Source organism: Psammomys obesus, unplaced genomic scaffold (assembly GCF_907164565.1).
Source record: "Psammomys obesus unplaced genomic scaffold, mPsaObe1.curated_primary_1811, whole genome shotgun sequence".
NCBI lineage: Eukaryota > Metazoa > Chordata > Mammalia > Rodentia > Muridae > Psammomys > Psammomys obesus.
In genome coordinates, this window is record NW_026585504.1 from 30404310 (window position 1) to 30421584 (window position 17275).

General features: G+C 47.2%; 1 protein-coding gene across 4 annotated transcripts in view; it reads left to right on the forward strand.

The window, feature by feature from the left end:
- Positions 1-17275, forward strand: part of Kiaa1549l (KIAA1549 like) — a 242520-nt gene that overhangs the window by 128520 nt on the left and 96725 nt on the right. For 2 of the 4 annotated variants that reach the window (XM_055599556.1, XM_055599559.1), the window contains exons 2-6: positions 5902-6246; positions 8873-9514; positions 11822-11937; positions 14751-14970; positions 15746-15879. In XM_055599556.1, the coding sequence (XP_055455531.1) occupies positions 5902-6246; positions 8873-9514; positions 11822-11937; positions 14751-14970; positions 15746-15879 (1457 nt within the window). Of the gene's footprint in view, positions 1-5901; positions 8461-8872; positions 9515-11821; positions 11938-14750; positions 14971-15745; positions 15880-17275 lie in introns of all 4 variants that reach the window. The other 2 variants (XM_055599549.1, XM_055599552.1) reach the window with 2 other exon arrangements.

The window sequence follows — 17275 nt, forward strand, 5'->3', positions numbered from 1 at the left end:
CCCCATGTCAGATTCTTAATGTGACGCTCAGATGTCATCCTGCTGGACCGGTACAGAGAACAGTGGCCTGGATCCTAACTTGGTTTTAGAATTTTAATTGAGTGTTTTTATTTATGAATCACCATACAAAATATCAGGCTCCCCTTTGACACCCTCATACATATTAAGTTTGGTTGATCCTCTTCTTCCTGGCCCTCTCTCCCCATCTCCCTGCCATACCCTCCTGCCCCCACCATTCTCCTCCCTGACCTCCATGTCACACATCTATTAGCCTTCTCACCTCCCTTATCTAAAACTTCTTTTCCTCTCTCGTGGGCCCCTCTCTAGTCTCATGACTTCCACCCACACTCATCCCGCATATAAAAAAGATTAGAAGATAGGATCTGAGTATGGATGATGAGATATGGTGTTTATGTTACCTGGCTACCTGTTTCCAGGGTTACCTCTCTTGACCTAGTATTTTCCAGCTCCACATCTTTTTCTGGACATTTGATTCTTCTTTACAGTTGAATAGTCATTATCCATTCTCTGTTGGGAGACATCTAAGCTGGCTCAATTTCCTTGCTACCGTGAACAGAGCAGTAACAGACAAGGGTGGGCAAGTGGTAGGATATTGTGGTCCTTTGGGTTTATGCCCAGGGGTGATGCAGGTGGGTCATATGGTACTTCTGTTTGTTGTTGTTGTTGTTGCTATTTTGACAAATGTCCATACTGACTTCCATAGTGGTTTCACCAGTCTACAGTCCCACCAATAATAAATCAGGGTTTCTGCCTCTCCATGTCTTTGCATATCTTTCTTGAATGACTGAGGTTCTGCCTGTGGTAAGACAGTCACTAAGTATTTTTACTTTACACTTGCCTGAAGGTTAGATGTTGGATAAAATAAAAATTACCCAAAAGTTGTTTTTTATTTTCAATTTAATTTATTCATTTTACATCCTAGACATATCCCCCCTCCCTCCTCTCTTTCCCGTCTCACCCTTCTCCCTGTTTCCTGCCATGGGCTACATCTGAGCAGGGGTTCTAGGTTATATCCATGAATGGTCCTTGGTTGGAGTATCAGTCTCAGAAAAGGCCTTTGTCTTCATTTACCAATAATTTCAGTTTGTTGGCATGTCTTTGAAACACTGTTCTCCACAGTTCGTCATACAAATTATCTTCTAAATGTATATCACTTGCTAATCAGTGAACCTGGCTTCTTCCTCATCCTTATGAGTCTCACTGATAGTTCTTTAAGTTATTATATTCTGAAGTCCAAAGTGCTTGAGAGATATCTGACACAAATCTCAAGGGTTGAATACTGAAAAACAAAATTGAATTAAAATAGTCAGCATTTGGAGCATGGTGGCTCACAAGATAAAATGAGATTGCCACCAAACCTGATGACTCAAGTTTAACCCCCAGGACCCATATAGTAGGGCAGAAAGAGCTCCCCAAAATTGTCCTCTGACGTCTACATGCCCTCCATGTGAGACCACACACTCACACACGCATGTGCTCACACACTGTTGGACCCAGGCTGCCAGGCTTGGTGTCACGCACCTTCATCTGCTGAGACATCTCACTGGCCCAGAAAGCCATCTCTAGGATGCCTTCCTGCAGCATTTCCGCGTCTCCGCCGGAAGCCACACTTGCCGCTCTTGTCCATAACTCATCAGTGGGAGCTAGTGGTCACGCGGTGTCCAGCCAATCGTCGTAGTGTTTTAAGAGGTTCATTCAGGAAGCTTCGTGATGTCAGGTGCTCAGAAGGTAGAGAGACAGCATTAATGAGTGTCACACCGGAGCGCAGCAGATGGTACGTCTCAGCACTGTTCACAGATGCCTCCTTCCTCGTTCGGTGGGAATCGTGTGGGAGAATAAAGGCTCTCTCGGGAAACCCTGGATTCTGGTCAGAAGAAACAAACCCACTAGAGGCCATCATTCCTCACCTGCCTGTGGGTCTTCATCAGCCTTTGGTTGTGGTCAGTGACCCTCATGCTACCTCCTAGCATCCCCCACCTCCCATTAGCAGCACATTTGTGAGAGAGCAACTTGCTAAAAGCAAAAGCTGTTTGGCCTAAGCATGCTTCTTGATACCAGGCTGTCTTTGAAACAGGAGTACAGGGCTGGAGAGATGGCTCAGAGGTTAAGAGCACTTGTTGCTCTTCCAGGGGACCAATGTTTGATTATTAGCACCCACATGGCGGCTCACAACCATCTGTAACTCCAGTTCTAGGGGATCTGACGTCTTCTTCTGTGGGCACCAGATAGGCATGGATATGTGCAGGCAAAATACCCATACATAGAAACCAAAATAATTCAAAACTTTTGTTAAAAAAACAAAACCACAAGAGCATAAAGGATCAAAAGGAAAAGTGTCCGTGTGTTCTTACTCAGAGTGAAAGACACCACCTACCCTCGCTTTCCCAAGTCTCACAAGAGAAAACTGGAAAAACCGATTTAGAAGACACTTACAGCTTAGCTTTTGTCACGGAGAAGCTGTCACTTATTCGCTAAGTTTTCACGATGTAAGACTTTCTCCAGTTGTTCACCTTTTTGACTGGCAGAATACAGTGAGGGAGAAAATCGACCTGGAGATGCAGCCACACCCTGGGAGGGAGGAGCCCTCATACCCACCTGCTTCTGAGCCCTCCAGCTGAGGGAGTGCCCTTTGTGGTCCACAAACAAACAAGCCCAGACTGTGATCAGAGCTTGTTTGTTTCATGATTTCTTCATAGACTGCCGGTCCCTCCTTCCATCTCCGTGAGTCCATTCGCTCCTCACGGTAGCTGGGTGGAGTAGTTCAGCCATGCCTGTTGTCTTTAAGTGTGCAATAGAGGCCAGAGACCCTGGGTGGCTGAGGAGATGGGTCAACCAGATCTTCTGAAGTCCTAATAAACGCTTCTACAAAATGGCTCTAATATCTTAGCTAAGAATGTAGAAAGCTATACAAGAATCATTGCTTTCATTTAAAACTCTTAAAGCCACTGAGCTCATGTCAGAGACAGTCCCTGTTCCCATTACTAAGGAAACCACTTAGAGACTGAACTGCCATGGGCTACATCTGAGCAGGGGTTTAGGTTATATCCATGAATGGTCCTTGGTTGGAGTATCAGTCTCAGAAAAGGCCCCTGGGCCCATATTTTTTGGTTCTGTTGCTCTTTGGTTCTCCTTGTGGATCTTCTGTTCCCTCCAGGTCTTTTTATCTCTCCCTTCTTTCATAAGGGGAGCAGCCTTACCAGGTCACAGAGGAAAACAATGCAGCCAGTCCTGATGAGACCTGATAGGCTCAGATGGAAGGGGAGGACCTCCCTTATCAATGGACTGGGGGAGGGTCATGGGAGGAGAAAAGTGAGGGTGCTACAGCTGGGATACAAAGAGAGTAAATTGTAATAATTTTTTTAAAAAAGATAAAAAAAGAAAAAACCTCTTAAAGCATTAGGGGCCATAGAGACTGCCCAGTTGGTAAAGCATTTGCCCCTGAAGCATAAGGAACTGAGTTTGATCTCCAGAGACCAGTAAAAAGCTGAGCACACTGGTGCATGCTTGTAATCCCAGAATGGGGGAGGTGGAGACAGGAGAATGGGTCCCTAGGGCTTTCTAGCTGGCTAGCCTAGCTTACTTGGCAAGCTCCAGGTCCCAGTGAGAAATCTGTCTCAGAGAACTTTGGACAGCTTTTGAGAAACAAATAGTACCCAAGGGTGATGTCTGGCTTCCACATACAGGGATACCCTTACACACATCAGCATAGTCACACACACACACACACACACACACGCTTGGATAGTGAGAAGAGAGAAGAGACCAGAGGGTCCTGGAAGGGGGTATCATAGATCAGGATGGGTGCTATCCCAGATTTCCTTTCCTGCTGTGTGTGGATTTCTCCTCACCCTCCTGCCTGGGTGTCCATATTGTGTGGACAGTTCTGACCTCAGCAGGTGCTTCTAGTGACACCAGGCCTTTTGAGAGGTGTCTCCTGTCCTAGGTGGGATATGAATAATTTTTCTTTCTGAAATAAACTAACATGAAAGAAATCTCTCCTATTCCTTGACACAGCATGAACAAAGAACCAGGAATCCTTTTAAATCCACGAGAAACAAAACATTTCATTGAAGCCATTTTTCCTGGAGATATTTTCTTGAAGATATTTTTCTTGAGATGTATTGGGGACCTGAAGAACACATTCATGGAGAATGGGCCTTCTTTAGTACTGTGCATCCTGGCTTCTTGGGTCATGTCTATTTTGTTGTCATTTGCTAGCCACATCTTTCTGATTTTTGGAGGCTTTAAGCCTAGGAAGTAATAGAAAAAATTTATGTGCATGAGTGTCTTCCATAATGTTGCTTAAAAATTTCTTCATCATGTGGTAGGAGGATTTTCCTTTTGGGTCCAATCTATTTGGTGTTCTGTAGGCTTCTTGTATGTTTATAGGCATCTCTTTCTTTAGGTTAGGAAAATTTTCTTCTATGACTTTGTTGAGCTGGGAATGTTCTTCTTTTTCTATTCCTGTTATTCTTACATTTGGTCTTTTCATAGTGTCCCACATTTCCTGGATGTTTTGTGTTAGAAACTTTTTAGATTTAGCATTTTCTTTGACTGACATACCAATGTCTTTTATCGTATCTTCTACGCCTGAGATTCTCTTCCATCTCTTGTATTCTGTTAGTGATGCTTGTATCTGTAGTTACTATGCTCTTTCCTAGGTTTTCCATCTCCAGGATTGCCTCGGTTTGTGTTTTCCTTATTGCTTCTATTATGATACTCTGTAACGCTTTCAGACAGGAGACTAGAATAACGGTCCTCTGAGATGTCCTGTTCTGCCTAGCAGTGGATAGAAACAGATGGGAGAGACTCACAGCCAAACATTAGGCAGAGCTTGGGGAGTCTTGTGGAAGAGTTGGAAGAAGGACAGAGGGACTTGGAGAGGACAAGAACTTCACAAGAAGAACAACAGAGTCAACTATCTTGGGCTTATGGGGGCTGAACCACCAACCAAAGAACATGCATGAATTGGATCCAGACCTCCGGGGGCTGGAGGGATGGCTCAGAGGTTAAGAGCACTGCTTGCTCTTCCAGATGTCATGCGTTCAATTCCCAGCAACCACATGGTGGCTCACAACCATCTATAATGAGATCTGGTGCCCTCTTCTGGCGTTCAGGTGTACATGCTGGCAGAACATTGTTTGCATAACAAAATCAATAAATCTTAAAAAAAAAAAAAAAAGTCTGTAGTGGATCCACCCCCCCCCCCCCACAAAGATACACATTTGTATCTTGGTCTATATCTGGGCAGCTTGGTCTACATGTGGGTCCCTAGTAAGTGGAGCAAGGGCTGTCTCTAACATAGACCTTGTTGCCTGCTTTTGGACCACTTTCTCCTAGCTGGGCTGCCTTGTCAGACCTCAGTAGAAGAGGATGTGCTTGGTCCTGATGCAACTTGATGTGCCAGGGTGGGTTGGTAGGGGGAGGGAGGGTACCCTTTTCTAAGGAGAAAGGGAGGGAGGAAATGGGGGAGGGGTGGGAAGGTGGGATCAGGAGGATTAGGGAGGGGCAGTGATAAGGATGTAAAGTGAATAAACAAATAAATTTTCAAAAAAAATATCCCTTCATCAGCCAGGCATGGTGGTACATGTCTTTACTCCCAGCTCTGGGAGGCAGAAACAGGTGAATCTCTGGGAGTTACGCAGTGAGACCCTGTCTCAAAGAAAATTCCTTCATCAAAGACTCATTTTCATAGCACTGTCCTGTGGGTACCCTGTGACACACATATACTTGTACTTACTTAGTTCCTTCTTTGAACTGAAGGTTCTTTGATTAAGTGGAAGGACTCTGTGGCCAGGCAAGGCCAGTCTTATCTCTAGCACCTGCCCACTTGTAGCCACATCCTGATCCCATGTCTCACGTGGGTGCTTCCTTCCACAGGGACAGACAATCTACAGATCCATGTCACTCCGACCTCAGAGTCCTTCCCCCTCGGGAAGTTGTTACCAATTTCACCAACATGGCCTTTCTTGGAAGTCAAGTCTTCCTCAGCAGCAGACAGAATCAAGAATGTGCTGGGACAGCCTCCTGACAACACAAGCTGGCTGCAGCTATCCCAGACACCTCTGCCCAAGGCCCACCGCAGGACCAGGGCTCGTGTGGACTTCTCTTCATCCCCTTACCAAGGAAGTGGACATAGCGCCTCCCTGGATCTTGCCAAGGACTCCACTGAGACTCTGGTTCAAACAAGGCCTGAAGGGGAAAGAGAAGCAGCGGACATGTCAGGTTTGCCTCATACCAGCATGCTTCCCCCATTGCCTACAACCCCATCAGCCACCCTTAGTGCTACTATCTCCCCATCACAGCCTCTGGTAGGGACTCCTTCCCTTTCAAAGCATCCCTTGAGGTCAGACAGCCTTCTACTTCTCCCTCCATCGTCATCATCTTCATTGGCCCCTGAGTCACCTCATTCCATCACCCCTCCTCAGCCCATGAAGCATCCCACCAAAGTGCCTTTGTTTCCCCAAATCACACCAGCTGATTCCTCTTCAGGTCAGAGCCCAGTTAATGTCCTAAACCCATTTTCTCACAAAGCAAACCTCGTTCCATCCAGAAATGCCCAGATTTTCATAAGTACCCCTCTTCTAGACTTTTCTACATCCCCAACAAAGCAGTACTCTGAGCTGTCCCCATCAGGGAGTCCCCGATCAGCAGGTTCCCCAACTCCTGGGGTTCTGAGCTCCATGGCAGAACTGGACCTCCTGTCTCTCCCTTCCCTAGCCCCTGGAGGCCATCCAGGTAGAACTTCCTCATGGTCCATGTTGGAAGAGGCTTGGAGTCCTGCAGCCAGCCAGCCAGCCCACACAGCAGGGACTGTCAGAGGGCACGGTGAGGTACCATTGCCAATTTATCTGCGCACAGCAGCAGCAAGCTATGAGGCCTGGCCTCCACATTTCCAGACTGCAGAGTCAGTGATGACCAGCAGAGAGCTAGCCCCTGTTCCTCCTATGAATAGCTCCTCCAACTGGCCGCATTTGTCAGAAGCACCAGGGAGTTCCAAAAAGCCTACCCCCTCCCCTGAAAACACCCCTTCCTTTTTGGTGCCTCCTCCTCTGCCTCTCACTACACCCAGTCAAAGGCAAATGGCCCCTTCTGAGGCAGCTCCAGGACCACTACGGAAGGGGGCAGGTGCCCTTCCCTCTCTGCTTACCGTCCTCCAGCCCAATAAAGACCTCGCCCCTCCAGACCATGTGTCAGAGGCAACCAGTTCCCGGGAAGACGGCCATGACGAGTACCATCCCGATGCAGCCAGGCACCGCCTCTCAAGCAAACTTCCTAATCTTCCTCCTACAATTTGGACATTTCCTCAGCAAAAGGAGGACAGGGAGACAGCCATTTTCAGGAAAAATGAAAAGGCAAACGGGACAGTTCCTTTGAGGGCTCGTTCAACTAACGAGGCCCCCAGGTTTGGCGCAGCGTATGGATTCACCTCTGATTTTAACACAGTTCGCACTTCATCTCCCATCATGACACTGCTAAGAGCAAACCTCTCTCCTCAAGGGTCACCCCCATCATCCACGCTTGCCACGCAAGCCCCTCGGCTGGGTCCTCCTTCTCCTGGCTCTTCCAGCGCCAAGCCGGAGACTCTCGCAGCTGTCACACGCCTGTCGGAGTCGCCAGCCTCAGCTTCCACGCAGGTGACAGCGCTTTCCTCCCCTGCCAACGTCTATGATCTCCCAACAATGGGAAGCACGAGAGAGCCAGCAGCCACAGATGTTTTCTGGAGCTCTCTTTCAGCAGACACCGCACCCCTCGCCACACAATCGACAATATCTGGCTTGCAGCGGCAGGCAAATCACGATGTAAACACTCACACAATTAGCACCACAAGTTGGGAACCTCATCCAGCTCCAGCGACTCTTCCCAGCGCTACAACTTCAGCTGCCAATGTGATACAACTTCAGAATTTCAAAGAGATTGCCGGGCAGTTGGTGGCTGCAGACAGCTTTAATTTCCAGGATCTAGTTCTCAGTCAAAATGCCAATCAGCACCCCCAACCATCAGAAGAGGTCATAGTTGAAAGCCACACAGACCTCCGGCCCACAAGCAAGCGCGCCAGAAACTTTGACACAGCGATGGTTAATTATTACTCATCTACAACTCAACATCCGATGTCGCAGCTGCCCATCTGGCCAGCCCATCCTTTTTGGCCAACCTGGCCTAGTTTATCCTCTGCAGCTAGCTTGCAGCGAATGCTTTCAGATGGAGCAGACACAGGTTCACAAATTTCCAGTGACATCTATCTGTCCCTAGGGGAAAATGGCTCCCCACAATTCCCAAGTGTCCCGGAATATCATTCATCTACAGAGTCACCTTCTATATCAACTGGTACCTTTTCCAGGACCCCCTCCAAAGTGCCTCGAACTTCTCGGCGCCCTAAGAAATGGACGGGTGCGGCCACTAACACAGGTGGTTTGTTTCCTGGTACCCAGAGAACAGGTATGACCGCTTTTCGGCCAAAGCATCTTCAAGCTCAACACAGATGCCCAGCTTTGCTTTGAAGCAGCCCAGCTTTGCTTTGAAGCAGCCTGCCTCCCCTCGTTCAGCAGTGAGGTACAGCTCCAGACAGGCAAGCCACTGGCCTTCCCTGCCTACTTGATTTCTTTCTTGAAAGTATTCGAAATTTATGTCCTTGTTACCAACAACCATGGCTTTGCTCTAAGCGGCATTCTCATTATGGCTAATTGACTTAATGAACCTAAGGTTGTTTCGCCTGAGCTCTCCCCACTGCAAGCCTGGAGCGCAGAGACTTCTTACCCTAGCAAGCTCATAAGTGACATTCCTTCATCATCAAGACAGTGATGAGCGCATCCCAGGCCAATGACAAACTTTCCCTTTTCTCTCTTTGCAGTGGAAACCTCAGTGTCATCCAAGGGAGAATTGACAGCAACAGCAGCTGCTGCCGCCACTACCGTGTTGTTTCTGAGGAAATCAAGTCCAGCGCCTCTGTCTGCAGCCCTCACTGCTAAGGGCACTGGCAGCAGCAGCAGCAGCAGCAGCAGCAGCAGCAGCAGCAGCAGCTTAGCTAAGAGCAGTCTGACCGCTGCTCTAGCTAAAAATGTCACCAACAAGGCAGCACCAGGCCCAAAGGTGACAGCAGGGACAGTCCACACAGCCTTCTCCTTCACACCAACCTACATGCTTGCCCGGACAGCACACAGCATGAGCACACACACAGCCATGCAGGGGGCCACAGGCTCTTCATCAGGCCTGTTGTCCACAACGCACCTCCCCAAGAAACCACAAGCCATGCACACTGGCCTCCCTAATCCCACCAGGCCAGACACACCCAGAGCATCCACGCCCCGCCCACTGACAATCACAGCTGCCCTGACATCCATTACAGCATCAGTAAAGGCCACGAGACTGCCATCTTTGCAGACAGGAAACACAGATGCTGCTTTTCCGGCTGTGTCTACTGCAATGGTCACAACTGGCAGAATGGCATCCAACTTGGACTGTCAGCTGTCCCACAGGTTCCTAGTGAAGACAGGTGAGAGGCCACCATCTTATTGGTCTGAGGACAAAGTAGCAATTCTGACCTCAGAGATGCGTTCGAATGAGTTCTCTTAGACAGGTGCTTGTCAATCAGGAGTGCTCTTTTGCCCCTCCTCCTTCCAAGGGGCATTTGGCCACGTCTGGAGACGTTGGTTAACATGCTTTGGGTGCATGGGAAGGGGGTGTTATGTGGCACCTATAGGCACCTGGGATTATGTTTAACATTCCACAATGCTCAGTCTATGCAACAAAGACTCTGTGCAGCTGGAGACAACTCTTAGTTGGTAAAGTGCTGAACATGAGGACCTGAGTCAACCTCCTAGAACCCATGTTTTTAAAAAGCTGGTTATGATATCTTATAATCCCAGAGCTGGAGGAAAGCAAAAACAGGCAGATCCCTGGGGCTCACTGGCCAGGCTAGCCCATCTGATGAGCTGCAGTGAGAGACCTTGTCTCAAAAACAAGGTAGGTAAGTACCTGAGGAATAGCCTGGAGTTGTGTTCTGGCCTCCACATACAAGGACATACATAGGCACACAACTGAATACATACACACATCTGCACTCAGGTGGGCATGTGTCCACATGCATGTCTGTACACACACACACACACACACACACACACACACACACATACAAACAAACACATGAGGGGGGAAGAGAGAATGAGACAGACTGATCAGTCTGTCAAGGCTGAGAAACCTTGACTCTCATCAAGTGTCAGAGAAGGGGAAGTGCCTGGAAAAACCACAGTTACTCCAGGGAATGCCGGAACACAGTGTGTCTCGTGTGTGAAGTACATCAGGAATGTCTCACATGAATAAAAAATGTGACTCATTTAACGCAAGATCTTGGGAAGTTCCATACCATTCAGAAAGGTTTTCCTAACCGGCAGATACCAACCAGACAGTTAAACCACCCGGGAGGGAGCTGGGATTTCTTCTGATGTCAAGTAAATTTCTTAGGGCAGGTAATCCTGGGGCTGTGAGCAAAGTGGGTCGCTCCCTTCTCTGCACCACTCCCTGGCTGTGGCAAGCAAGTCTAGAATGCTTAGAATGCTTCTAATAGTGCAGTCGTGTTTTCTATAAAAAGCATTAACAAAATTATTTGAAAGAGCATGCCAGTGTTGAATGCTCAGGTCCCGCCTTCCTCCTCACTCCACAAAGAATGAGAGGAAATTATATCTTGAGACGTATCTTATTCTAAAATGGGAAATTGTGAAATTAGGCGTAGCAGAAAATACAGTATCTCTTTCTGTTTCTCGAAATTATGCCATCTGGGCTTTTACCCTCCTCTCCCCTCTCCATACCGTCTCCCAGCCAGCCTCCATGCAGAGACACCCTCTCAGCTCCTCTCTTCTTCAGTCCCCTGGCTCTAGCCACCGGTTCTCTCTGCTCTCACTCCTGAATATCCCTTCTCTCTGTCCTGCCCCCTCACTGCCACTTCCCCAGTGCACTTCCTTAGGGCCTCCTGTCCTGTCACTTACCCCAATTTCTGCAACCCTACACACATTTCATTTTTTTCTATCCTCAGACCTCTGTCTTCTTCAGTCTATTTACCAGCCTGTAGTCAAAGGAATCTTCTAGAATGCATTACTTTGCTTTCATTCCCATTTTTTCTCCCTTAGAACCAAGCTAAACATGTACACTGACAAGATTTGCCTCTCCCCTTCCCGTGCCTTTTCAACTCAGCACCCCTTCCTGGTTCTGGGAGGGAGGAAGACAGTCCCTTCCCCTTGCATAGCTGACTGCTGTTCCCTGTCAGTGCTCATTGGAAGCCTCCATTCCCATGAAAACCTTCCCTGGTCCCAGCCTTTTCCAGAAGCCCTGGCAGAACTCCGATGTCCTTCAAATAGTGACTGTTAAATTCTGGTTCAGATGCCATTTGCATCCCCACCCGTGAGGTGGACTTGCCCCTTTTGGATTCAGGGTTGATTTGAGCTGCAGAACCCAGCTCAGGGCCTGTCTCTCTAAGGACATTGTAAGTGGATGCTGTTACAGAAGTACAATTATGTGTTGACCCACCGGGACTCAGGCACAGAGGCTGGTCCTCGAGATCAGAGGCAGCACGATAAGCAATGAAGGGCCAACAGCACACCAGCTCTTTGGCATTAAGATCCCACAAATGGCTTGGGCCCTCATCAGGACCAGCGGTCACTTCCACAGCCCGTCCCCTGACTCAATAAGCCTTTGCTTATTCAGCTGTGCTCTGGATTTGATGGGCGTAGAGGATGGGGAGAGGCTGCTTGTTCGTTATGTGGCTGATCCTTGATTCTGATTACTGTGCTTCTGTTTCACCTCGCAGTTTTCTTCCTAACCCAGAGGAGAGTGCAGAGCAGCGAGTCCTTGAAGCTTGGCGTAACTAAAGGGCTCACGCAGGCATTGCGGAAAGCCTTCCACCAGAATGATGTCTCCGCTCACGTAAGCGCCCTGCTTTCTGAGCTGGCCGGCTCAGCTCACCCTCCCCACCCCCCACTCTTGGGTCCAGAGTGTTGTCTCCTTCATAGGTGCCACACACACACCTGTAGGAAGTGGAATCTTTCGCCATTTTGGCAGACAACTAACATCTTATAGCTGGAGAAAAGGGTCATCTCAAGATGAAAACTTGAGGCTAATTACCTTGTATTCCTTTTAACAATTGTCCCATTGTTACATCATTTGAGAAATATTTAGTATCCTCTAGAAGCCATTCGTTGTTATTTTGTTTTTGTTTTCTCTTTTGCGCAATTATAAAATAGCGATTTATATCTGGACATGTAACCGGCATAACAAAGCCAGGTAGATAGTGCATGTTTATAATTCCAGAACACGAGTGGATGAAGCAGGAGGATTGACCCAAGTTTCTGGCTAACTTGGGCTACATTTTAAGACTCCCAAACCCAAAATCACCACTATCACTAACAACAACAAAAGCCCAAATTACTCAGATCTGTACGAGGAGTTCCACGTTGTTTGATGTGCCACCATCAGACTGGGAAGTAAACATTATTTTCCCTCCAAGGACTTTAATGCCAAGTACTGCTTAATAACTGCTGGCTGGTTTCAATGGCACAACCAAGTAATGGAGGCATTGTTTTACAGCCTTTTGGGCTGATCCCAAGTGACAGCCAGCGGGCTCCCTTTTGTGCCACTTAAACACATCATCTGGCTTCCTCTTTTGATGGTCCGGGTGACAGCTGCATTCAGTGCCCTGGTCCCACCCCACCCATCACAGAGAGGCTCGGGGATAAGGTTTTGGAACATCCTCTCTCGGTCTTTGTCAGTCTCTCTTTTACAGTTCTAAAAAGAAAGAAATTGAGGAAGAGGCAAGGAAAACCACTCTACACTGAGTGGTCCCTGCACTGGAAACATCAAAAATTTTAAACGCAAAGTTGAACATGTTACTGTTCCCCTTTGTTTGCATGGGATGGACTCCACTGAACCACAGTCATTTCCCTATGACCTCTGTAGCTTTGGCCTCTGTGGCACAGCGTTGCGGATCACCGCAACCGTTTCTATTCTTCTAAAAGGAAGTTGCTGCACTTTGAAAACTTATCACGTTTCTTTTGAAGTTTTTGTATTAGCAGAATACGATTAATACAGTACAATTGATCAGTCAATCAGGAGCATTTGCCATGAGTAAAAGGTGGTGGCAAAAATGAGAAGAGTAGACACAAGTAGCCTAGTTAGTTCCGGTTAGGTGAGGCCTTGCCTGAGCAAGGCTGGGGGGCCATTGTTTCACTTGTTTGTTTTTAAAGACGTACAAGGGTTGGAATATGTTAAAAGCAAATGGCCCCTGAGCCAAGGCTTGCCCAAGTAATTAGAAGGGCTGGAACGTTCCCAGCTTGCTCATCACTGGGTAAGTTGCTCTTTGGGGCCATGTTCATGTGCCATCTTGAAGCTCCCTGGTTAGCCATGCTTAGAAAATAACCAATGGAGAACATACTTTGGAAGGACCAAACCGTACCCGTCACGTGGCATAGTCAGTTTTCTTGGCTTCTTTGTGACCTGGGGCCTTGTGCACGTTAGGAAATGGTTTTCCGCTAGCCTGTCTCCTCAACCCTGCATGACAAAATGCAGGTGTAAGGATCGGGGAAAGCACCCAAAGGTTAAAACAGCCTCGCACAGAAATCCAGCCTCGCACCAGGAGGCACACGGGAGGTGGGTGATGGTGCTGGTCGTATCCGTCTTCTGTGTATCAGCGGACAGCACATGTAGAGCACGGTTTAGACGGTAGATTGTGAATGGTCTGTGTTTGACTTTCATGGCTGGGGGTCCTCACAGTAGAGCTTTTGCCTATTGTGCAAAAAGCCCTAGGTTCCACCTCCAGCAACACACACACACACACACACACACACACACACACACACCCGAACTACGTACAAACATTCACCCATAGAAACATATACACATGCATGCACAAACACCCACACATAATTACAACACATACCCACTCATGTATAGGTAGAAGTGATGAGATTACGAGGCAGTATGTACCCTACATACAAATATTTGTATGAATGTGTATATATATGTGTGTGTGTGTGTGTTTCTTTACATGTATATAAATGCATATCTACAAAATGTGTATTCCCAGGTATAAATGATTGGAAGAAGATACACCGGGTAGGTAGTGGTGATAATACCTGAGGCAACTGTCTTTCTTCTCTTCATTTTCCAAAACTGTAATTCTATGATAAACGTCACACTTAATACACACACACACACACACACAAAAATCCGCATTTAAAACCGTAAACACACGACATCAACAAAGCGAAGTCCATCAAGAATAAGTTCCAGGCTTCAAAGTCTTTTCACCTGGACAGGAGAGAGCTCAGACCGTCAGTGTCCCATAAGACTCAGCTGGGAGAGAAGCCTTCTGATTCATCCCCGCCTTGGCCTTGAACCAGTGTCTAAGCCAAGAATGGAGACAAGTCTGAAGGCCTCCTCTCTGCTTCAAAGCCTCCACTTTAGTTACATTGGCCCCTCCCCAGAAGGCGCCCTACCTTGTTTATCATCTCTGCCTTTTACCTCCTAGGAGTGGTGAAGTGTAACTTTTTTTCTAACTGGCATTCTGTCCCTCACACACCCCTTTTGCCTGCTGTCCCCTCTCTGACTTTTCGGTAAGATTGCTCACTGGATCATACTCAAAACACTAAGTACCAGCTGTGGTTCTGAGGCCCCAAAGAAGAACTTAAAGTACTGTGGAAATAAACGGGTTCTGGGGGGGGGGGGGTCCGTTTGTTTTGTAGGTGGACATTCTGGAATATTCTCATAACGTCACCGTTGGCTATTATGCCACCAAAGGGAGGCTGGTGTATCTGCCCGCCGTGGTGATGGACGTGCTGGGTGTTTACGGCATCAGCAACGTCACTGCCGATCTGAAGCAGCACACTCCCAACTTACAGTCGGTGGCGGTGCTCGCCTCTCCGTGGAAGCCCCAGCCTGCCGGTGCCTTCCAGCTGAAGACAGGCAAGTCACCTGAAGGAAAAGGACCTATTGTTCCAGGTCCACGCAGGCAGCCCGCTGTTTAAAAGTCCCACTTCTGGCTGCTTGTCAGCTTTGGTAGTCCTTATACCTTCAAATTCCCTGCTCATCAAATAGCCAAATCCCCCGCCTATACTTTGGCTGTAATCCTGACTTTCTTAGAGACGCTCCACCAGAGAGGCTTTTCTTCCCAATCTATATGCTTAGTGCATTGCAACACGAAATACTGTTTTCCCCCTTTCGTATCAATGGCGACTGCTATGAGCACCTGTGACACCCGTAGTCTGGAGGGAACGGGTTTTGGTTGTTAATGACGTGGTCTCACAACAAAGGCTTTGGCATCTTTCTCTCGGTTTCCCTTGTGATTGCTGATGCGCAAAGTGTGTACACCACAAGAGTGGAGAAACCACTGCAGTGGAAACCATCAGCTTAGTGATGAAGGATGTTGATGGTCGCCATCCCTGGAAATAGATGGAATTTGTCATCTCTGAGCAGATGTCTGCATTGTCTCATGGGATAAAAATCACAATGTTCTTTGTGTTGGAGAGAACCTTGATTCAATCATGTTTTTAATTATTCTCTGCTATAAATCATCTTAAGAGGCACTTTCAAACTATAATTAAAGCTTGCCTGGTCTTTCTGTTTATTTGCCTAATTTCTGTAATCTAAAAACTCTGCTGATTTGTGTCGCATCTGCTATTAAATTTGAGGCACCGAGAGAGCGAGCATTGGCGAGTGCTGATCTGTGCTTCTCTCCTAGTGTTGCAGTTTGTGAGCCGGTCAGACAACATCCAGTCTTGCAAGTTTGCCCAGACGATGGAGCAGAGGCTGCAGAGGGCCCTCCAGGATGCAGAGAGGAAGGTTCTCAGCACCAGGAGCAACCTGACAGTTCAGGTAGGGAGCAGGGCCTTCAGGCTGAGGACACAGACAGCCATCTTGCATAGATTGGCCAGATATGATATGGGACCCCTCCCCATCTAAACTCTGTCACATGCAAATGTAAGTTTGTACTTTGGGCAGGTGATAGTCATGGTGCTGGTGGGAGTGACTGAGATCTGCTGTGGCGGGTAGGATTCCATGTCACAATGAACTGTTCAGGGGTTAATATTTGTTTTTTATATGCAAAGCTTCTTCCGGCCCTTCTAATGATTTTATTATTAAATAACTGAACCTGAATATACTTTATGAGATGAATCAGTTTTTCGTGTGTGTGTGTGTGTTTGGAGGAAGTGCATGCTACATTGCAAATGTGGAGTTCAGAGAACAGAGAATGAGTTCTTTCCTTTCCAACATGTGGGTCCCAGGCATGAAACTCAGGCTGCCATGCTTGGTGGCAGGCACCTTTAGCTCCTGAGTCATCTTGCATCCTGTGAATTGATTTTAAGTTACTAACTCTGTTGTGATTGGTTGTTTTTTTTTTTGTTTTGTTTTTTTGTGTTGTGTGATTTTCATTGGGCTATTTCCAAATTTCAACACAAATGATCATCACATGCAAACAGAAACACCCACAAGACACACCCACGTCTTTTCTAGTGTGGGCTTACGTTCTGCCAGCAGCTGCACTTAGTGTTTTACCAATATTTTTCTGTGTAATGATCAAGACATCCTTTGAGATATCATCTTCATTTTGTTCAAGTGACAACTAGGAGGACTATGACACTCCCAAAAGGTCTCACGGTTGGAAAAGAATACAGACGGGAGCACAAGATCTGTCTTCCTAGCCACCAAGTCTGCACCAGCATTGATACAGTGTGGAAAGGGTGGCCCTGAGCCCTTGACAAGGACACAAAACATTTCTCAGGAAAATCCAACTCCTGATGCACTATCTATTTGGCTTCCTGGATAGCAGTGTGAATATCACAAAGCCTTTCACAGACCCGTGTGTGTGTGTGTGTGTGTGTGTGTGTGTGTGCGCTTTCATTTGAGCGAACAAGCAATTATGTAGATAACATCTCGGTAATGATAGACACTTCTTAATAATATTCATCCAGCCTCCCAAAATCTCTAATTAATGCTATGGCTCTGTGTCTGTTTTGCGTACTGAACTAAAGCCTTTGCAGTTAGACCCAGGGCTTTTGAATTTGACATTTAGCATAAGTGAATTATCAGCAAAGCCAATATGCTGTAGAAAGCACACAATCTAATTTGAAGGAGCAGCTTTCCTTTTCTAGACTCAGGCAAAGTGGATCGAGGAGGATATCATTATGACTTGGTGGATGGGATCTCATTACGACTCGGTTCTTATTAGTCTAAGATCTAAAAATGTGTCACAGATTTGAGATTTATGTAA